Consider the following 22,951-nt stretch of genomic DNA (forward strand, 5'->3'; position numbering starts at 1 on the left):
GCCTGGCAGTGATTTCTTTATTTTTCAATAAAGCTATAAACTCCATGAAAACTAATTGGGCTTCAATAATTTATTACTTACCACTGTAGCTCAATATTTATTCAGGATCCAAGTGGCTTACTTTAAAGCAATTATGATTAAAGAAATACTAACTTAGTAACTGTTCTACCACTGATTTTCACCCTTCACTTTACAAAAGGACAATTTGCTTTGACATTTGATCAGACCACTCTTTGACGTTGTCCAGACTCCATTGGTGGTTTTACCCTACATTCTCCAACTGGCTGGTATGATCCAGCCGGGGGTCCGTTATACACTGGAGCTCAGCAAGCTCGGGTCTGGCGGTCAGTCCCACCCTGATACTGGTGCAGCAGTTGTAAGTTAAGAGTGAAAACAATTAAGATGAGACATCAAAATATAGGCCAGAAGTGGAAAGCCTTTTGTAAAACAGGAGTCCAGAACAAGTCTTGGCTCACGTGTCACAAAAGATGACTTCAAGATACAGCACTTTTGGGGTAAGAGTGTTCAAAATACAATTGCTGAGAAATTGTAAGTTCCTTGATACAAAGACATGTCTGATATTTTACTAAAGAGACACAGTGGAGTGAAGAGGTTCCTTGAGCCCGACTCATAGCAGGTGGGAATAATTTCTCTTCAGTTTAACATCTACTGGCTTATAGCAGCTTATCTCTATACTCAGAGAACACGATTATAAGTTATGGCTCCTAATATCCATACCCTAAAATCGACGGAGGCAGAAAGGCATCTGAAAGCATACATGTCAAGGGTTCAAAGTCATTACAGTACTTCTTGCTGCGCAGACCCCTGCCCTGGCCGCAGGCAGTGCTGGGAGGCAGCGGATGGGTGGCTCACCAAGGCTCGCAGAGCTGCTCTGCTCCAGCCACTGCCCGGGCCTCCCTTTTCTTGGGAACCCACATGCAGAACCCCCACTCATCCCTTTCCTTTTCAACCATGGCCAACAAATTGTTGTGGGGGATACCCCCAAAATATACTTTTAGCCACTTACTCCCAGAACAACCATGAAATGTGAGATTGTTTGGAACTAGGCCTCTTTGCAGATGCAGGGCTAGAAGCTGCTGTGGGCTGGCCAGTGTCAACAGCATGCGCCACGGCAGAAGCACAGCAGGGCCAGGGCGGTGGGGCAGGGCGTGGGGGCGGGGGACAGGCTCAGGAGGGTCTGTTCAGGTGCTGCTGCAAGCGTGAGCCCTGTGTTTTTCTCCAACATAAGAGACAGGACAGGGAGGGTCAGGTGAGCACGTGACAGGGACGACAAAGGAAGAGGGAATGAGCAGTCTGTTTTAAATAGTACGGCATTCAAATGAGGAAAAAAACACTCAAAGGAAAATATAGTTTGATCGAGAGAATTCAAACCTGTGGTGTTTTTCACTCCTAGGTTAGAACAGGACAAAGGAAAGATTCTTCTAGCCATTGTTCTAGAAGAGCAATCTAACATCTATACTCTGTTCATTGTGATAGTTTCAGTCCTGAAAATACCTGTTCACAGGGGCATGTTAAAAAGTCTGAAGAGTTCAAATCTCCTTCTGAAATCCTCTCAGTCTAGTTCAGGCCACGATGGGATATAAAACCTCTGTAAGGAGCCTTCCAACAGGCGTTCCATCCATAAGGACAACTTGCTCAGTTTTTCTTTGATGGGCCTGCATCTAAGGCCACTGGGAGATTTCCCTCGAGATTCACCCGGCTGGAGGGAAGAGTCAAGATCACTGCATGATCCCAGGGCTTCCTCCTCTTGGACTGTTTTCTGGGGCTTGAAGAGGCAGAAGTATTTCTTGTGGCCATTCAGAGCCAGCACGTAACCAGTGTAGTCACGTTCCATGAAATGCTTATCATACTGGTTTGGGATCGGGGCTGCATCTTGAGCAAATTCTAGTAAGTATTCTAGCCATTCTCTGTGTTTATCTAGACTCAGGAAGGAGAAGTGTAGGCAGTTGCTCCTGTAGGAATAATAGAATGAGGTTTCAATATATTTCTAACACATTTAATTCCAGGGAAAACAAATACCCCAGTGAGATTTCAAATACCAGGAAAAGTCTTTGTGTTGGATGGGGCCTGAACACAGAGAAAATGAAAAATTACTGTGGGAGAAGGAGGGTCTCTATAACAGCTGTGACACTTCGGTCACCCATTCCCCCATTTCCTGCTAGGTATAACTTATATCACTCTCAGTGTCTGGCTTCTGGAAGATACACAAGGCTTAGAGAACAGTCAGTTTTCTGAAAGGGCTCAGGGAATAACATTGAGTTCTAGCTCTTCTGTTCAGAACTAACAGAACACGAAGTCAAGTGGGAAAGAGGTCCCTCTCATGATGGCTTCGATGTCTGGGTTAGAAACGTCATAGCCAACACCTTGCTGTGTGGATAAGGCCCTGATCAGCCAAAAAGGAAGGGAGGGCAGTTCTCCTCCAGTCCCCTCTTTACACAAACGTGCAGGGTTCCTCCCTCACATGTGCGTGCACACACGTATGCACACACACACACTCACCCAGTGAACGTGTAGACCTCGAAAGCAAATTTCTGCAGTAGGCTGTTCTTGGTGGAACTTGACAGGATAAGGACCACGTTCATGTGGCCTGGCCTCAGGCGTACCAAGTTACTGGTGTATGTTACATCTGTGAGTTCAGTTACCTCCACAAAGCCTTTCTTAGGAATCTTGCTGTGGAGAAACATTGAGGAGTTGTTATCAGGATAGGGGAAAGCTATTACTTTAAAAAGGAACAAGTGGAAGAAAATGCTATGTTCTAACCAGACTAGATATGTTATTTAACATTCTTGAGTCTCACACATCGGCAAGCTGGGGAAGAGCCTGACTGGGTAATCCCTGGCCCACAAACAGCCCTTCTGATGCTGCCTTGCAGATGGTGTAGAAGTCGTGTTGGGACAGAATGAAGACGGCAGCCACCACGCACTCTGTTCTGTCTCAGAGGCCCTGGCAAGAGGCCAGGGTGTGCGCTCACAACTGATCACATTGATCAGCAGTTATGGTGACAAACCATTCTCTGCTTGTGGCAACTCTACCTGCTCCCTGACATACTTCTTTGCTTCTTGCCTTCATTGTTAAATCTGAGACCGGGAAACGAAGTCCCAGAGTGTAAGTCGGTGCTGTTTCTAAATACCTAAGGGCCTTCGTAAACACTAGCCAGCAGTGACCACGTTTGACACCCAAGAAGCTGAGCCGGAGTTCTTCTGTCTACCAGAGATCCCAACACTGCTTTGTTCAACCACACGGCCTGCGGTCAGGCGCTGAGGGGAGGGGAGTTTGGAGTTTATTAGTGAAACCTGCTGTTTTCTTTGGTGAAGCTTGGCTCAGCCTTCCCAGCCTTCTTTTGGGCGTCATCTTTATCTGGAGGGCTTGATTCTTGCTCATCATTCACGACGCTGAAGTAAAAAAAAGGAGTTTGACACAAAAAGTGTACAAACCACCATGGAGGTTTGGGACTCAACCCTCAGCGCTACGCTGAGAAGCCGTGGGGCACTTACCTGAAAGCCTGGACCATGACAGTGCCGAAGAGGACGAAGAGGGCTGACAAGATCAGGGACAGGAGGGGCATCATTTCCCGCCTAAAACCGAGTTAATAAACTTATTAGCTTGACATGGGATGTTGTGATTTTAGGTTTCTTCTCTCCAGCTCAAAGAAGAAAAAAATCTCCAAAAAATTTCACATCAATAAACACTTTCTAATTTCATGCAAATAGAGGCTTTTTTTTGGTGTTGGGTGGTGGAGGGAAAGGTAGAGATTGTTTCCTCAGTGTACTAATTCATAGACAGCTTATTCTATTCTATTTTATTATATTTATTTATTTTAGAGACAGATTCTCGCTCTGTCAGCCAGGCTGGAGTGTACTGGCATGATCATAGCTCATTATAACCTTGAACTCTTGGGCTCAAGCCAAACTTCCACCTCAGCCTCTTGAGTATGGAGGACTAGCCTGGTTAATTTTTAAACTTTTTGTAGATAGGGTCTTGCTATGTTGCCCAGGTTGGTCTCAAACTCCTGGCCTTAAGCAATCCTCCCAAAGCACTGGGATTACAGGTATGAGCCACTGTGCCTGGGCCCCCAGACAGCTTATCCTAAAAGTCTGATTTTGTATCTCAGTATAATAGGCTGTGCTTAATAAATCCTGCATAAGGAAACAATAAAAGGGATAATAAAGGATTTCAGTTGTATACATGGAAGAACTTTCTGATGCTGAGGTATCAGTGACTAAAAAGTCTGTGGAGAGTTTGAGGCTGTAGTGAGCTATGATGATGCCACCGCACTCTAGCCAGGACAACAGAGCAAGACTGTCTCCAAAAAAAAACAGTCTGAAGCCTATGGAATTATTTCCTAAATTTTATTGATTTTATTCTGCCCAGAATAATTCAGAAGTAGCCCAGACGAGTGGAGTAGGGAAAGAAAATTGATCTTTCAAGATTTCATTTAGGATTGGTGTTCTAAATTTTGTTCATAAAAAACCGTCATCAAAGGCCTGCCGTTTCTTAGGCACTGCGCTGGGTGCCCAGAATCACAAACATGAATAACACATGTGGTTCTGTCCTTGAAGAACTCGTGGTCTCACTGGGGAGTGGGAGTGGGATGGCCCTTCTCTGATTAATTCACTGACTTGTTTGTACATCTGTACACTGGACTCCAGTGAAGGGCAGTCATGGGTGACCCTTTCCCAACCAGTGGGAAAGGGTCAGTCAGCAGACACAAAAAAAGTGAAGTTACTACAAGAAAAAGGGGAACAGTTGTTGAAAATGTGTAAACATTCTTCCACTTGCCCACATCAAGTATACATTGAAATTTAAAAAGGATGGATTCTTTTCAAATAAAAACAATTATACCAGTATTAACAAAGAGAAAGAAATCCAACCTAGCAATATCCCTACCAGTTGTTGTAAAGCATGTTATCCCAGCAGTCCGAGATGTAGTCAGAAGCAGAGTAGAGCCACCGAAGGAAAAAAACCTATTGAGAGACAAAATGGACAATGGTCAGGTCCGAACCCCCCGCCCCCCAACACAGTGCTGCTGCTGGACCTCTGCTCTTGGCAGAGATCCATCACCAGCACTGTGACCCAGAGTCCTCGCTGGCCATGGTGCTCACAGGAGCAAGTTCGTCGGTCAGGTCGGGAAGCACAGCTTCAGAGGACAGAAGAGCTGAATCTTTCCGCAGCTGGTCGAGATAACTCAAGAGGAGGAATTTATCATTCTCGCTTCCGGTCCAGGGATCTTCCAATGTTTTATACACCACCCTTCCTGCTGTGTTGCGCCTTTCTAAGATAGACACCTGGGAGCAAAGGAGAGGAGACCATCAGATGTCTGAAAAGCATGCAGTTGTTTGGTTTTTTTCAGGGAGGATGGAAAAAAGGGTCCAGTGAAATTAGTAATGAGCTCAAAAACAAATACTGATGAGTCTGAAGTATTTGCAAAAGATTTAAATCTTTCTGACAAAAGAAATTATTTTTATGGTGACTTTTCAAAGCTTTTGTTAAAAATTAAAACTCTTGGCCAGGCACGGTGGCTCATGCCTGTAATCCTAGCACTCTGGGAGGCCGAGGTGGGAGGATCGCTTGAGATCAATGAGCTCGAGACCAGCCTGACTAAGAGCGAGACTCCGTCTCTACTGAAAACAGAAAAATTTAGAGCTGGGCATGGTGGCGCGTGCCTGTAGTCCTAGCTACTTAGGAGGCTGAGGCAGGAGGATCGCTTGAGCCCAGGAGTTTGAAGTTGCTGTGAACTAGGCTGATCCCATGATACTTACTCTAGCCTGGGCAACAGAGCAAGACTCTTATCTCAAAAAAAAAAAAAAAAAAAATTAAAAGTCTTTTTTCTCAATAGACTTTGTTCTATAACCTCTGACTTAGTATTATAATAAAGGAACACTTTGTTTTTAAGAGAGATTTTCCATGATTACCAAAATGATGAAAAAGTCAAAGAAGAATTTCATGATTCTGTTAGGAGCAATGATGACAAGGGAAGAGAAAGGAAGGAGAGATAATTAGGATGAAGTGAAAGAGGCAGGAGGGGAAATCTCCGAAGCATATTACTGGTGGCCTAAAGACCTGTAGGGCTAGGATCCTGCAAGACTAGGCCTGCCATAGAGAAGAACTAGTGAAAAGGACCGATGCACTTCAGCATTTACTGATAGGAAAGATGCTTTCTGTGGAGGCCTGAAGCTGAAACCTAGAATGCGAAGTGACCAGGTGAAAGACTGTTTTAAGACTAGGCTTTCAAAACAGGCTTCAGAGATTTCTACATTTCCTGGAATCTGTACTGTATGCTGCCAGGGAAGGAGGAAACAGAATCCAGTGCCGTGTGCTCTGAAGAGCCTGGGATCAGGAAGGATTGGCAGCTCACCGCTGATTTCCCTCGAAATGCCTCGCCGTCTGGTATCAAGGTGCTGGCAAACTCCTGCTGCTGACTGCTGTAGACGTGCACAAATCTCACGGTGTCTTGAGTGTTTGCCAGGGCAAAGGACAGGAAAGCCTCGAAGGGTTTGCCCAACTTGGTCGTCTCGGCAGTCAGTAAAACCACACAGTACCTGCACAACACAGAAAAGAGAAAACTTTGCAACCAACCCCGGAGGGCAGGGCCAGTACCCATAATGGCAAGTGCAGGTGGAGAAGAGGAGGCGCTCATCTTATAGACGTGAACACATTTTGCACAAGCAAAGCTGATGTCTCTGATGAGAGAGGATTTCCAAGTCATTAAGGACCTGCCGCTTTTCCAAATTGGTGATGTTTTTCCCAAACCAAACGTCTTCATGATGTTTAGGAATTTCTTTCAAGACATGGGTCACTGAGTTCTTGATGCAGCAGGGCCTTTTAGAAGCCATGTGTTCTAGTTCTTCTACCACAGGGAGGGCTGATCGAACCTGTCTCAGGCCAGAGGCCACTGAGCCTCATTCCAAAAGGCTTCCTTTGCAACGTTCCAACGGAAAGTTTTGCTGTTTATTCATTCACTCATTCATTTCCCCAAATACTGACTGAGCACTAACTATATGCCAGGTAAAGAGACAACATTCTTGCCTTCACAGAGCTTATATTCCAGTGGGGAAGACAGAAAACTAATAAAAAGATTTATCATGACAGGTAACAAGTGCTATGAAAAAAAATGAAGAAAAAAAGGGGAGAGAGGGAGGCCAGAGTAGGGTGGGAGTCATAATCCATTAGACAGCCCGGCCAGGAAGCGATACTGGAGGTGACGTTTGAGCAGGGACCTGAATAAAGTACACCGTGGGAGGAAACGGTCAGAGCATCCTGGGAAGAGAGAACTAGTGCAAAGATCCCAAGATGGAGAATGGCTTGATCCGACTCGCATTTTTAAAGATCACTTGGCTGATGTGTGGAGAACTGTTTGGTAGGCACGAGACTGGAAGCGGAGAAACTAGTTAGGAAGCTGCCACCGTGGTGGCAGGTGGCCTGTTCTAGGGTAGCAATGGTTAAAAAAAAAAAAAGGTGAGAAGCGTGTGGATTTGGGATATTTCTTGAAGGCTTTGTAAACAACAGTCCTTATAGTCAGGATGTTCTCTTTTTATGTCTAATAAAGAAAGTCTAAATTAAAGTGATTCTTTCTTCTCTCTTAGCCTATAAGGGAATCTGAAAAGTCTGGTAACATAGGGAAATTCTTTATTTTAAACAATATTTTAGTTGTATTTTCAAATAATATGGTCAATGTTTTCTCCCATGTCCAGATACCTTTTACAGATGAAATAGCCCTAAATTTAAAGCCACTGATTCATTTACCTCAGAAACATGTAACAAATATTTTCCCTGTATTTCCAGACATCTTAGATACTCTGTATAATAACTCTTCACATACTTAATTGAGTAAGTTTTTAGCCTTCCTAATTCCCAGCTGATTATTTTAACTCAGTACTCTATACTTCCTTACTTTTTAATTATTATAATGGCTCCTTTCTAAGACCTCCAAAGACTCACGCTGCATGAAATGCTCTAGTAGGGACAGTAACTCTCTCATACTCCATGCTTCTTTAAAGTGACACTTGGCTAAAGTCTGCTCATCCTTCAGGTCTCAGCTAAAGTGTTATATCTTAGGGAGATCTTCTCTGACCCCTAGACCAGGCTGGCACATCCAATAATTTGGTGCGGTGGCTCCCTGGACTAATACATCCTACTACCATTATGGTTGTTAATATTTGATAAAATGATGAATAAATTCTGACTGTCACAGGGTAGATGTTTAATCACCCTGTGGTAAAATACAGGATGGCCTCTCTGTTGCAATGTCAAGCAGAGGCAAAGCCTTGAGTCCTTACTTCCTCTGTCGGTGAGACCGTTTCACAGGGCAGAGTTCATGGAACAACTTCTGGTTGGTGAGCCTGGTGGCCAACAAATACTTGTTTTGGGTGATGAAATCGTCGATGGCTTGCTTTTTCATACCTCGGGCCTATAGAAAAACCAAGAAGCAATAGGTTTTTATTCAGTTTTCTCACTGCAAATGGGCTTTACTTACAAGCTTAATAAGTAATGTGGCTGACCATGGCTAAAGTAATATAACCAAATAAGACAGACCTGTTTGAGCAAATAAACACGTGGTGATCTATTTCACAATGCAGGGCTGAAAACAATGATGTGGCTATTTCGGGTCAAAGGAAAAATCAAGTATTCTTTCCACTGGAGAACTTTTGTATACTGTTCTATGATGACAAATTTAAAAAGTCAATCATTTTGAATTTTAGGCAAATTTATTTCCATTCAGGATTTGTACCAAATCGAATTAAAAATAAACCCCAAAGCAACATGTTACAACATTAAAGGAAGACTGCAAAACTGCATGATTACCATTTTGTTATTACTAATTTTCATATATTTCAAAGGATTGAAATCATATACAGCACACACTGACCACAATGTAATTAATCTAAAACTCAATATAAAATGCAAACCAGAAACGTAAACATTTCCTTTTATGTATGCAAATTAAGAAACACAATTTGAATAAGAAGAAAGCCTATCAGATTAGAAAATGTTTTGATGACTTTTACACTGTGGCCAAAAAAAAAAAAAAGAAAATGTTTTGAATTTGGATGATTGATGAAAATATTACTTATCAAAACTTTGAGATGCAGATAAAATAATACTTGGGTAATTTCACAATTAATATATTAGAAAAGAAATTGGCCAGGCACGGTGGCTCACGCCTGTAATCCTAGCACTCTGGGAGGCCGAGGTGGGAGGATTGCTTGAGGTCAGGAGTTCAAGGCCAGCCTGAGCAAGAGCGAGACCCCGTCTCTACTAAAAAATAGAAAGAAATTAACGGAACAACTAAAAATATAGCCGGGCATGGTGGAGCATGCCTGTAGTCCCAGCTACTTGGCAGGCTGAGGCAGCAGGATTGCTTGAGCCTAGGAGTTTGAGGTTGCTGTGAGCTAGGCTGACGCCATAGCATTCTAGCCGGGCAACAGAGTGAGACTCTGTCTCCAGAAAAAAAAAAAAAAAGAAAAGAAATTAATGAACTAACAGAGCCAAAATTGGTTCTTTGAAAAAGCTAATAAAATTGACAAACCTCTGGTAAAACCAATCATGAAAAAAAGAGAAGGCACAAAGAGCCATTATCAGGGATAACAAGAAGGCATCACTATCTACATTGCAGAAGGTTATTTAAAAAAAAAAAGGTTATTTAAATCTGAAAATTTAGATGAAATGAAAAAATTTCTAAAAAAATTGAGCAAACTCTGAAAAACCCAGAAAACCTAAAAGTTCTATAATCATTAAAGAAACTGAATCAGTAAGTCAAAAATCTTTCCTAAAAATAAGACTCAAAAACCCAAACTCAAGGCCCAGATGGCATTATAGATGGTTTCAATTAACCTTTCATGGAAGATAATCCAATCTTATATCAAATCTTCCTGAGAACAGAAAGAGAACATATCCCAACTCATTTCATGAAGCCAAAGCCCCATCATGAGAAAGAGAAGTTAGAAGTCAATCTCATTTCTGAACATGAATGCAAAAGTCCTAAACAAAACGTTAGCAACCTGAATCCAGCAATATATACTGAAAGCATAATTTAAATCACGATCCCATTGGATTTAGCTCATGAATGCAAGGTAGGTTTTTTTTTGTTTTTTTTTTGAGACAGAGTCTGTCTCTGTTGCCCGGGCTAGCGTGTCATGGTGTCAGCCTAGCTCACAGCAACTTCAAACTCCTGGGCTCAAGCAATCCTCCTGCCTCAGCCTCCTGAGTAGCTGGGACTACCGGCATGCACCACCATGCCTGGCTAATTTTTTTCTATATATATTTTTAGCTGTCCAAATCATTTCTTTCTATTTTTAGTAGAGACGGGGTCTCGGTCTTTCTCAGGCTGGTCTTGAACTCCTGACCTCAAGTGATCTTCCTGCCTCGGCCTCCCAGAGTGCTAGGATTACAGACATGTGCCACGGTGCCCGGCCCAAGGTAGGTTTAACATTAGAAAATACATTAACATGAGTTAGCACATTACAGAAGATTAATGATTAAGAAATATTAGATTCCTAAAAGGTATCTCACCTCTCGCAGGTCAAGTGTCACCTTCTTAATGAGAGCCTTCTAGGCCATTCTACCTTAAAATTGCAACACTTCTCCCCTAATACTCTACATTCCTCTTTCCTGCTTTATTTTCCTCCTTAGCACTTATCACTATGTAATATACCATAAGAGACTACATTATGCTGACTGTGTCTTCTCCAATAGGTTATAGGGCAGGGAATTCTCTTGACCTTGTTCGTTGCTGTACCCCTGGCACCTAGAACGGTGTTTGGCACATAATAGGTACTCAGGATGACTCATGAATCAAGGTGATTATTACAATATTATCAAATTTCTTTTCTGAAAGCCTACTTCCTCCAGTAAAGCAAAAAAACAAAACAAACAAACAAATAAAAACTTATTTTTCTACACCCTCAATAGTCCTGAGTGGTTTTTTTTTTTTTGAGACAGAGTCTCACTATTTTGCCCTGGCTAGAGTGCCGTGGCGTCAGCCTAGCTCACAGCAATCTCAAACTCCTGGGCTTAAGCAATCCTACTGCCTCAGCCTCCCGAGTAGCTGGGCCTACAGGCATGCGCCACCACGCTCGGCTAATTTTTTCTATATATTTTTAGTTGTTCAGTTAATTTCTTTCTATTTTTTATTAGAGACGGGGTCTTGCTCTTGCTCAGGCTGGTCTTGAACTCCTGACCTCAAGCGATCTTCCCTCCTTAGCCTCTCAGAGTGCTAAGATTACAGGCATGAGCCATTGCACCCGGCCTTTTCTTTTTTTTTTAGAGAGGGTCTCACCCTGTTGCAGTAGTGTCATCATCATAGCTCGCTGCAACCTCAATCTCTTGGATTCAAACAATCCTCTCCCAAGTAGCTGGGACTACAGGTGCACGTCACCATGCCCCGCCAATTTTTCTATGTTTTGTAGAGATGAGGTCTCACTATGTTGCCCAGGCTGGTCTTGAATTCCTGGCCTCAAGCAATCCTCCTGCCTCAGCCTCCCGAGTTACAGGGACTATAGGCACACACCACCACGCCAGGCTGATTTTTATCTATTTTTAGTAGAGATGGGGTCTCACCCTTGCTCAGGGTCTCAAACTCCTGAGCTCAAGCAATCCTCTTGCCTTGGCCTCCGAGAGTGCTAGGATTACAGGTGTGAGCCACCACGCCTGGCCCAATTTTTGTAATTTATTTTGGAAAAAGATTGCTGGTTTTCCAACAGGAGCACTTTAGAGATAAAAGATTTTTTTTTAAGCAAAATTATATCAAGTCAGATAAAAAACAAACTCTTCTTTGAATTTTGTGCATCTGAAGGAAGAAATTGAAAACCAGTTTCTCTTTCCCTCAACTACTTTGTGTTCAATTTTGGTGTTTATTTACATGAAGGCTTAAGATAAAATGTGAAGGAAATCTTGAAACAAGGTGATTCTCACATACCTGGATAACATCAGCAGGCTTGTTTATGTGTTCTTTGAAGACCAGGATGGTGGGGGTGTTGGAATTGATGTTGTACTGCCTTGTCATCTCCTCCGCCCCTCTCGAACCCATGTACACATATCCAAAGGATAAATAATCTTTGTGGGCAAAAGCAGTCAACTGTTAAGACATAATAGAGAGGAAGAAAATGAAATTGGTAGCACAGCATCCAAATTACAAATCAAGTGGGACTTGCTCATGTCACTGGGGGGAGATGGAAGCCAGCACATACAGCTCCACTAGACCTTTCACACGCTGTGGGCTTCCAGGGATTCTATGATGTTCCATGCGCAAAAACTGTACCAACAAGGTAAATACAAATATTTCTTTTTTGCACAGATAAAGCAAAATGATCACCTTATTGACATCTGTACTAGGTGGGAGGCATGGGCTCGGGGAATTACTGGTACCCCCAATTGGGTAAGATGGCAGTGACCATGCCAATGGCCAGGAAACCTTCCTCTCCCATCTCATGCCATAGGAATGTCAAGAGGTGTGGTGAAGTGTAGTAGAGGACATCATTCAGAGGGCAGGTTTGGAGTCAGACAGGTTCAAATGGAAATCGCATACTCACCACGCTGTAGTGAGACCCTGGGTAGGTTATATGACCACTCTAAGCCTCAGTATCTTGGTCTATGAAATACGGATAATATCTCTATCACTTGGTTCTTCCCAGGATTAAGTGATATATACATGGAAAGCACTAGCACAGTAACCAGCATCAGTAGGCGCTCAGTGTATGGTGGTTAAGTAAAACTTGTGGTCTTCAAACACTTCTCATGGAATAAATTATTACTTACAAAAAGGACAAACAGGCTAGAAGTTCCAATTCAGAGACGACTTTCCACACACACACAAAATGAAAACATTATGACAGCATAGACAATACCTTGTATGGCAGTGGCACAACGGGTGTTTGGTCAAATAGAAGGACATGAGGTTTATTCTCCTGTTGCCAGCCAGAGAGGAACTGGACATAATTTTTATTTGTAACCTTAAATTGAAAACAGAATGTTAGTCTCAATATTTAATTTTTAACAATGGTATTATACTCCAGTCAGGAGATAAATCAGATATGCATAAAAATTGTTTATAAAAAATAAAAAATGCAGACAACTAATCTTTCTGTCTTCATTTGACTAAAGCTACTAAAATATACTTATTTCATATTTTCATTGGTATCAATTCTTATACATTGAAATCATAACCATGTCTGAAATAATTACTGACCATATTATAAAAACTGAGCTTCCAAAAGTTGGTTCTGGCTTAATTATAGAGTACACTTCTTTTTTTTTTTTTTTGAGACGGGGTCTCACTCTGTCACCTTGCTAGAGTGCAGTGGTGTCATCATAGCTCACTGCAGCCTCAAACTCCTGTCATGGGCTCAAGCAATTCTCCTGTCTCCTAGGTAGCTGGGACTACAGGTACCTGGCACCATGTCCCACTAATTTTTCTATTTTTTTTAGAGACAGGGTCTTGCTGTGTTGCCCAGGCTGGTCTTGAACTCCTGGCCTCAAGTGATCCTCCCATCTCAGCTACCCAAAGTGCTGGGATTACAGACGTGATCCACCTCACACAGCCTAGAGTACACCTCTTAATCTACTAGGCTGCAGAAGATAATGCAATACTTGCCCTTTTTAAATGGCTTAAATAAAAATAAGGTCCACCCCATCTATACCTTACATAATTTCATTTACTGCCAACTGAATTGTTACTTTTTCCCTGTTTGTATCTTAAAATATCCCTTTTGAAAGAATAAATTACAAACATGAATCAAGTAGATCTCTAGCTAGAAATTTTTCATAGTTCAGAAAAGTTTATCTTTCCACATAGCATCCAGAATGATTTATATAAAACCCAAATCTGATCATTTCACTCCTCTGCTGCAATCTCTACAATGGCTCCATCACCTGCAGGCCAAGGCCAAGTTCCTTAAAGGGGCATGGAGGTGCTCTGAGGGTCTCCCAGTGAGATTCCTGCTAACCCCTCTAACCTCATCCTCTCCTGCTCACCAATGACGACTTCACACAAGGCAGGCTTTTTCATGTCTCCAGACCTCTGCTTGCCCACAACTCATTCCCTCATTCTCTCCCTCTACCTGGCAAACTCAGTACAGGGGTCATTTCTGCCAACTCGATACGACGGGCTCCAACATAATGGATAGAAACAACCACCTACTTAGCTTAGGAGCTGCTTGAAAAGTGTCCTCAACACTCATGTTATTCTGTGCCTGGCACAGAATAGGCCATTTTATATGTTTGAGGACCATCAGGACAACCTATCATCTTTTAGGAAGCCACAATACTCTCTGACTTTTTAAGCTTACTCCAACAAATATTTCTTCTGTGGATAATGATCCCAGCAGGACAATCTATGAATAGCACATGTAGAAATAAGATAGAAATTTTTCTACGTTTGTTTTCCCTGATATTGGTAAAAGAATGAGAGTCCTTTCCTAGTTACTTTGATCCCTGCACTAAGATACTGGGGAAAAAATTAGGTGCTTAAATATAAAAACCATAAACTAGTATGAACTCTGTGTTTGGTTTTTTTAGCTCAAACTTTTCTTGGTGAAATTCACTCATATTGTTGGGTCACTATAAGCTTCTAAAGTTACTCCAAAAATAATTGCTTTTATGCAATCTGGCATTTTATAGATATGATCATTAAATATATAACCAAGCATAATTTAATTTGAATATTTTCATAAGACAAATACCTTTACATGAACAAATTCATAAACTGGAAAGAAATCCTTTATCCTACTATGTGATCTAATTTTTTTGGTTGTTTAGAAAATACTCACTGTCATTTTAGGCTCAGATTCCTATGACAATGTAAAATCTATAAGACGGTTATTAATAGGAATTAATTCTTTTAGTTTTGTTGTTCATGTTTTAATTTTAGTCTCCTATAGATTTCATTTAAATGATTTGGTTTGAGTAATTCATTGATATGTCTTGCCCTGCTCAAAATGAAACTCATGTCTGAGAGAACCACAGATAAACTCCCAATTAGCAGACCCAGGTACCTCTTAAGCTACTTCTCAGCCATGTTCTAGATAGATACTTACTTTCTCCACCAAGTTCCCTGGAAGAAGACTTTCTACAAATTGTCGCAGGTTCTCCCGAACAACTGCATTGTGGAAGAAGGACACTTTCCCATTAATGATTCCTAGGATAGAGGGTGTGCTGTGTGCTCCCAGGTGATGGGCCAGGCGTTTCTCATACCCAGCATGGACCACGCCGATTCCTACACCTGAAAAGTAGGGGAGGTCTACATGAAGCCTGTTTATGTCATCATGGCAGTTGGAAGAAATGCTAATAAGTAATTTTTTGGTGTGAAATTAAAATCCTGACCCAGTAGGAAGAGTCATCTTTCCTAAAGACTGTCTAGCATTCTTCCACTGCTGGAATTCTAGATCAGTTCAGTTTTTCTGCAGAGCAATCTGGTACTATTTAAGAAGAATTACAAATCTTTATAGCTTTTAGCCCACTATTTCTAATTTTGGGAGTAGATCATGAGGAAACACTTCAAAAGAAAAATGAGCAGTCTGTAAGAGCATTCCTATTCATAAAGAAACAAAAATCTATAGACACCTTAAGAGTCCAACACATATTATATCTTTTATATCATCACTTTTCATACTTGTGACCACATTGCATAGTAAATATCACTGGCTTTATAGATGAGGAAACTGATGCTGGGAGAAAACTCACCTGGTGTGACAGTTAGTGTGCAGTGGAACCAAGATCTGAGCCCAGTCCCAGCTGACTGCCATGACCACTTAGGTCCTGGGTTATGTTCAGTTTCTTAGAGACTGACTTACCCTAAATGACCTTACCAGAGATTGCTACATAGATCAGAGGCCAATTTATTAACCTATCCTGGGAAATATGCCTTTCTAGTATATGTTTTCTTAAGGGTATCAACAAATAAGAAATAAAAAACCCAAATAAGAAACCAGCCTAGAATCAGGGCAGGAGTCGTAGACAGCCATGGGAGAGCAAAGGAAAACGGAAGAGCTCTTCTGCACCTCCTGTTCACGCTACTCTTCTTTATCAAGGAGGCTCATTCTCTCACCCCCTGCGGGCTGCCTTTTCAGCAAGACCGTCCTTGTCAGCCCAATTTAAAACTGCAGCTTCTCTCCCTTGTGTTTCCTAGTAACCACCTCTGCTTTATCACGATGTATCACCATTTGGCAGATTAAATATTTTCTTTCTTTCTTTGTCTCCCCTCACTAGAACATAAGCTCCCCAAGGGCAGAACAGTTCCTGGCACTTAGCTGCCACTCTTTATTATTCTTATTTCTTTAGAGATGGGGGCCTCCATGTTTCCCAGGCTGACCTCGTACTACTGGGCTCAAGCAGCCCTCCTGCCTCAGGCTCTCGAGTAGCTGAGATTACAGTTGCATGCACTGTGCCCAGACATTTTTTTTTTTTTGAACAAATAAATGAATCAAGCAAAGTGTTTGAGGTCGGACAGACCCAGATTCAAATCTCAGCTCTGCTACCCATCAGCTGTGTAATGTGAGGCAAGTCATTTAACCTCGCTGAGCCCCGGTTTCTTTATTCATGACATGCAGATGAGTTATGAGGATTAAATGATGTACTATAAAAAAGAACCTAACCCACAGCCTGGAATATAGTAGGTGCCTAATTAGTCACAGCTATTATTATTAAGTATCATTTCATCCGGACTGTGGTGAAGTCTGACACAGAGACTATCTCTTAGTGGGTGGGATTTTACCCTCCCATAGGCTCACTGGCCTTCCTGCGCACAGCGGGATAAACAAGGACCAACTCTCTCTCCTGCTGGCCTCCTTTCCCCACTTTTTCCCAGGCTTCCACAAATATAGCTTTTTCTTCCAGTTAAAACAGAATACAAGTGATTAGGTTTCATTTTTTTTTTTTTTTTTGAGACAGAGTCTCGCTGTGTTGCCCAGGCTAGAGTGAGTGCCGTGGCGTCAGCCTAGCTCACAGCAACCTCAAACTCCTGGGCTCAAGCAATCCTCCTGCCTCAGCCTCCCGAGTAGCTGGGACTACAGGCATGCGCCACCATGCCCGGCTAATTTTTTCTATGTACATTTTTAGTTGGCCAGATAATTTCTTTCTATTTTTAGTAGAGACGGGGTCTCGCTCTTGCTCAGGCTGGTCTTGAACTCCTGACCTCGAGCGATCCACCACGCCTCAGCCTCCCAGAGTGCTAGGATTACAGGCGTGAGCCACTGTGCCTGGCCAGTTTCATCTTTTTTAAATGACTTTTGAATTCTCAGGCTTACGTACATCCCCTTCATTAAATGCAGGTGTATCCAAATCTATTCAGGCTATGTTCTTGGCTCACTTCTACAGAGGACTTCAATTCTTACTATCATCATCCCATTTCTAACTTCTCTCCTTATATACTGACTATCATAAAGAATAGAATAAAGAATGATAATAGATGTTTGATGTTTTAAATTTGTAGTATTTTTCTCCCTGAAAAGGAAAATATTTAACACATTAACTGCCATGAGAGTTGTTTTTAACTCACTCTACTTTTGACCCCGGGGCTGCGTGAAGCATATATAAAATCTTACGTGTTGATGTTCTTATTGTTACAATGAATATTATCAACTTAATTCTAAAAACGTGGATTAAATGAATAGAAGTCAATAAATTTCATTTTTCTGTTTATGTTTACCTTTAAATTACACTCAAAGTTTTTATTCTATTTTCGTAATAAAACACTGGGTCCCCAAGGAAAAATTTCTGATTTTTTTGTGTAGCAGTCAACGTGTTAAGAGTATAAGGACGTGTGCCTGTGGTCCCAGCTACTCAGGAGGATCACCTGAGCCCAGGAGTTTGAGGCTGTAGTGTTATAATCATGCCTGTGACAGGCCATTGCACTCTAGCCTGGGCAACATGGCGAGACTCCATCTCTAAGAGAAAAAAAAGAGTATAAAAAGAAGCCCAGATTTTTTTAAGATTCTGCCAACCCCCTTTCCTAGCTGGGAAAGAAGAGTAAGAAAAGTTGGCAGCACTGTTTTCTCCCTGAGATGTAGGCTGGGAAATGACCATGATAACAGGTAATAACTTAAGTTCTGAGTCACAGTGAACACCACAGTTTCCAGCCTCCTCCTGTTTTGAAATTCTCTACACTCCAAAGTTCAGGATTCATAAGCAAGCTTAGCTAGGCCAACAGCGAGTGAAATCATTCTCATGACCTGGCTAGATAACAGACAGACGTGCCCAGAAACCCAAGTGAACCCGAGGAGCACATTCAAAAGCCAGCCAAAGCACATGTGACTTTTTTCACAAACATGACTTGATTTTTATATGAATCAATGTTTTGGCTAATTTGCATGTCCTGGGGAATTAAAAACACTACATTTTCTCCTCTTTTTGAGGCTGTGAGAAGGCCTTCTTCCTGTGCAGTACCAAACATCAGGCCAGTAGTTTGAGGTGCCTATTATATTTGCTGTCATTGTGCAATTACAAACACGTAACGTATTTCATCTTTTAAGGAAATTCCTTCTTTTTCCCTCCAGTAGCACATACGCCTTTATTTTCTCTCCACCTTTGAATATACCTTAAGGGATGGCACAGAGCCAACTGGAAGAACATGCCACTGTCAAATCTGGCTAAATTCAAACCTATTAATAAACAAATTACAAAAATGCCAAATGATGTGAAATAAAACAAAATCAAGAACACAGAGCTGGCCAGGTCCGGTGGCTCACGCCTGTAATCCTAGCACTCTGGGAGGCCGAGGCGGGTGGATTGTTTGAGCTCAGGAGTTCCAGACCAGCCTGAGCAAGAGCGAGACCCTGTCTCTACTAAAAAAATAGAAAGAAATTATACGGACAACTAAAGATACATATAGAAAAAATTAGCCGGGCATGGTGGTGCATGCCCGTAGTCCCAACTACTCGGGAGGCTGAGGCAGGAGGATCGCTTGAGCCCAGGAGTTTGAGGTTGCTGTGAGCTAGGCTGATGCCAGGCATGGCACTCTAGCCTGGGCAAGAGAGTGAGACTCTGTCTCAAAAAAAAAAAAAAAAAAAGAACACAGAGCTAAAGCAGAAAAAAATACATATTTTGACCAATATCAAGGCAGATTCTTTTCCTACACAGTATGAGATTTTTTACATACTTCTCAAATCCTTGAAAGATAGGAATTATTCTTTCTTTTCAGATTATTTTTGTTTTATTATTATTTTTTTATAGACAAGGTCTTGCTCTGTCACCTAGGCTGGAACGCCATGGTGCAGTAATAGCTCACTGCAGCCTTGAACTCCTGGGCTCAAGAGACCCTCCCACCCCAACCTCCTGAGTAGCTGGACTACAGGTGCATGCTACCATGCCAAGCTAATTTTTTTTTTGTAGAGATGGGTCTCACTATGTTGTCCAGGCTAGTCTTAAACACCTGGCCTCAAGCAATCCTCCTGCCTCAGCCTCCCAAAGTGCTGGGATCAGAGGTGTGAGCCACTGTGCCTGGCCCTTATTCTTTCTTTTTAAATAATAAGTCATGGTGAATAATCACCTCTTGATCATCCAAATTGAGTTTCCATAAGATGATATTTGATTTCAAGACGCTGCTCAACCTCCCTGACACTCTGGTAGACCTCCCAGCAAGCCCTAAGTGTGCTGCGATGATTTAAATGTGTTTCTTATTTGAGTTTCCTGGGCATAAGGATCAGGATTTACTTATTTCTGAAGCAGTGTGGTGTTTTTTTGTTTTTTTTTTTTTCAGAGATGGGGTCTTGCTCTGTCACCCAGACTGGAGGGCAGTGGAGTGATCATAGCTCACTGCAGCCTTGAACTCCTGGGCTTAAGCAATCGTCCCACCTCAGCCTCCTACATAGCTGGGACTACAGGCATGCACCACTACACCTGGCTTATAGAGCAGTGTTTAAGAGAATTAAACTCCTGGGTCTATGCCCCACACTGCTGCTTAAGAGAAATGTAACCTTGGATTAGTCCCTTAGTCTTCCTCAGTTTCTTCATCTATAGTATGGGGATAACAGTCACTCCTGCATTGGGTTGCTGTGGGGATAAAGATAGTCCATACAAAACCCCCTGAATGCAAGGGAACTGCAATGCTCAATAAAAATTATTATCATATATCCTTTAGTATCTAACACAGTAACTGGTACATGAAAGTTGATAAAGAAAAAAGTTTTAAGTAAGAATATGCAATGGATTTCTTGTCACCCTGTGCTTACTCCTTCTGCACTATGTTATTCCAAACCTGCAAATGTCAGGGTGGTGTTAATTCTTTACGTACGTGTTTTCTCTTCAACTAAATGGTGAGCTACTCAAGCAGGGACAGTGCTGACTATTTCCCTCCTTGAAATGGAAAGCACACTTGTCTATAAAAGCATCTATATCGGATGCTTTTGCACACTAGTTATTACCAGATTGTGTGACTGTAGATTCCACTCAAATAGGTGCAACATTTTTCCTCCAGGTGGAACTGTTCTTTCTTTTATATACTGCAAGTCAGGTGTTCCATGTTATTCTGAGATTATGTGCGAGCTTCCTCAGACCACTCAGCTAATCTCTAAAAATGGCCTATTAAGCAAATTAATCTAATACATTTAGCCACAGCCTACTGTCCAGGTTGAGGCAATCCATGGGATTTGGGGAGTGGGGTAGGGAACGCATAAAATACTCAGCAAATATTAATTCTACGGATGCTACTTCCAGCTTCTTCTACCCTTATCATTTTGAGTCCTGACTTACGAGAATTATATAGCATAACAACTAAAAAGAATGGCAAGATCTTCAATCAGCAATTCAAGGACACTGAAAGGCAGTATAGCACCATGGCTATGAAACTGCAGAGCCAGACTACCTCGGTTTAAGTCCCCAAACTGCCAAACACCAACTGTGACCTTGGATGAGGTACCAGAGGTGAGCTAAGTACCTGTAAAAGAGGGATGGCAATGGCACCTGTCTCATAGGGTTGTTGTGTAATATGAAGTGATACTTAAAATGGTACTTGGCATATGGTAAACTCTCAATAAATATAAGCTATTATTATTACGTCTGTATTGTTTCACATTGAATGTTCAAACTGAAGTTGTTATTTCCAACCACTTCTCCCTGAATTCAACTCTTCCCTTCTGTATTCCTTGCCCACCAGGAGCTCAGATCAAAATGCAGACTGTCGTAGTCCCTCTATCCTTTCCCTCATTTCTCACGTTCAAATGGTTCCAGGAGACAGGTGCCCCCAGGTTCCATGATCCCTCCATGATCCTACCCCTCTCTCTATTCCCACTGCCCTAGTTCTGGCCGCTGGTTGCTGTCTCGCCAGGGCTGGTAACCTCTCAGCTTCTTCAATCTGTCCTTCACACAGCTTTACCAGTCAGCTTTCTAAAGCATAGATCTGATTCAATTACTCCTCTGTAAAAACTCTTCTTGGCCTTATTACATACTGTACCATGAAGTTCAGCTCCCTCAGCCATTCTTATCATTTTGAGTTCTGACTTACTAGAATTATAGACTGAGCTAAGATAGGGACTTTAAAGAAGTAGCTAAGTTAAAATGGAGTCACCAGTGTGGGCCCTAATCCAATATGCCTGGGGTCCTTATAAAAGGCAAGGACACCAAAAGAGATACCAGATGCAAAGAGAGATGGCCATGTGAATACACACTGAGAAGTTGGCCATCTGAAAGCCAGGAGCAGAGGCCTCAGAAGAAAGCAAACCTATTAATATCTTGACCTTGGACTTCTGGCCTCTAGAATTGTGAGAAAATAAATCTCTATTGTTTGAGCTACCCAGTCTACCTTATATTCTTATGGCAGCCCTAGCAAACTAATACACACAGTGAAATGACAAACACGATAGTATTATCTGCATTAAAATTGATGCCTGAGGGGTGCTTTGTTCAACCAGTAATTATTAAGTTTCTCCTATGTATTAGGCTCCCAGCTTGATATTAGGAGACTATAGTGATAAAGCTCAAATTAGTGATGCAAAATGAAAGTGGCTTATACATAATTGAAAATATGTCCCTAGAAATCACCATGAGCTTGTGAAAAGAAATCACATTAACGACTCCTTTCCTCCAATATCCCATACAATTCAAGAGACATAAAAGTCATCTTTTCTTATATAAACATCTTCCAGTGAACAAAATGATCTTACCCAAGCCTTCCAGTTCTTGAACTACTTCTTTCCAAACAGGCTCGATATGGATACAGCTAAAGCACCAATCCGAGGTGATCTTAATGAGGTAGGGTTTTCTGAAGCTATCTGGAACCACTTCATTCACATAATGGGAAAAGTACAGTAAATACTTTTCATCAATGGAGTCCCGCCGCTCAGAATTAAACGGGAAGTTAAAAAAAGATTCATCGAAATAAAAATTTTTATGGAAATGGCGGAAGCGGTAGCCCTGGCTCTCTCCAGCAGCTCCATAGTGATCATAATGTGCTCTCTTCTCTTCATTGGAAAGAATCTACAAAGATTAAAAAAAAAAAGAGAGAGAAATCAAAACAACCAAAAAAAGAGGTTCATAAAATGAGATGAGGGAGAGTTAAAAAAGAAAAGTTTTACCCAAAGGACTTTTCTGTAAGCAGCTTGGAAGACACAGGAAGAAAATACATGTAGAGATTCTGACATGATTAGATAGTCTAAATGCAGTCAGTCATTCAACATACCAAGAAATCCTTCTCTTTTTTTAAAAAAATTTTTTGTTTTTTACTTTTTTAGAGACGGGGGTCTTACTCTTTTCTCAGGCTGGTCTTGAACTCCTGACCTCAAGTGATCCTCCTGCCTTGGCCTCCCAGAGTGCTAGGATTATAGACGTGAGCCACCATGCCCAGCCCAAGACACTTTTCTCTTGATAGAAACATTAAAGAAAATTCAAGACCAAAATATTTTAGTTGTTTAGTTGTCATGCTCATCTTGGCATTAATTTAGAGCTATCACAACACGAAACACTTTAGTAAAACAAATAAACTTAATGTTGATCACCAGGGCTCAAC

The 22,951-nt window shown here is 41.8% G+C and overlaps 1 protein-coding gene across 2 annotated transcripts in view; it reads right to left on the reverse strand.

The window, feature by feature from the left end:
- Window positions 1-1,384: 1,384 nt before the first annotated feature.
- Window positions 1,385-22,951, reverse strand: part of DNAJC16 (DnaJ heat shock protein family (Hsp40) member C16) — a 28,997-nt gene continuing 7,430 nt past the window's right edge. For both annotated transcript variants that reach the window (XM_045548652.1, XM_045548653.1), the window contains 12 exons: window positions 22,110-22,422; window positions 15,051-15,235; window positions 12,864-12,968; window positions 11,936-12,094; window positions 8,298-8,428; window positions 6,377-6,560; window positions 5,124-5,306; window positions 4,909-4,985; window positions 3,516-3,596; window positions 3,315-3,413; window positions 2,521-2,691; window positions 1,385-1,973 (listed from right to left, as the gene is read on the reverse strand). In XM_045548652.1, coding sequence (XP_045404608.1) covers window positions 1,574-1,973; window positions 2,521-2,691; window positions 3,315-3,413; window positions 3,516-3,596; window positions 4,909-4,985; window positions 5,124-5,306; window positions 6,377-6,560; window positions 8,298-8,428; window positions 11,936-12,094; window positions 12,864-12,968; window positions 15,051-15,235; window positions 22,110-22,422 — 2,088 coding nt within the window. In that variant the 3' untranslated portion in view covers window positions 1,385-1,573. The remainder of the gene's footprint in view (window positions 1,974-2,520; window positions 2,692-3,314; window positions 3,414-3,515; window positions 3,597-4,908; window positions 4,986-5,123; window positions 5,307-6,376; window positions 6,561-8,297; window positions 8,429-11,935; window positions 12,095-12,863; window positions 12,969-15,050; window positions 15,236-22,109; window positions 22,423-22,951) is intronic.

This window comes from Lemur catta, chromosome 3 (genome assembly GCF_020740605.2).
Source record: "Lemur catta isolate mLemCat1 chromosome 3, mLemCat1.pri, whole genome shotgun sequence".
In the NCBI taxonomy this organism is placed as follows: Eukaryota; Metazoa; Chordata; class Mammalia; order Primates; family Lemuridae; genus Lemur; species Lemur catta.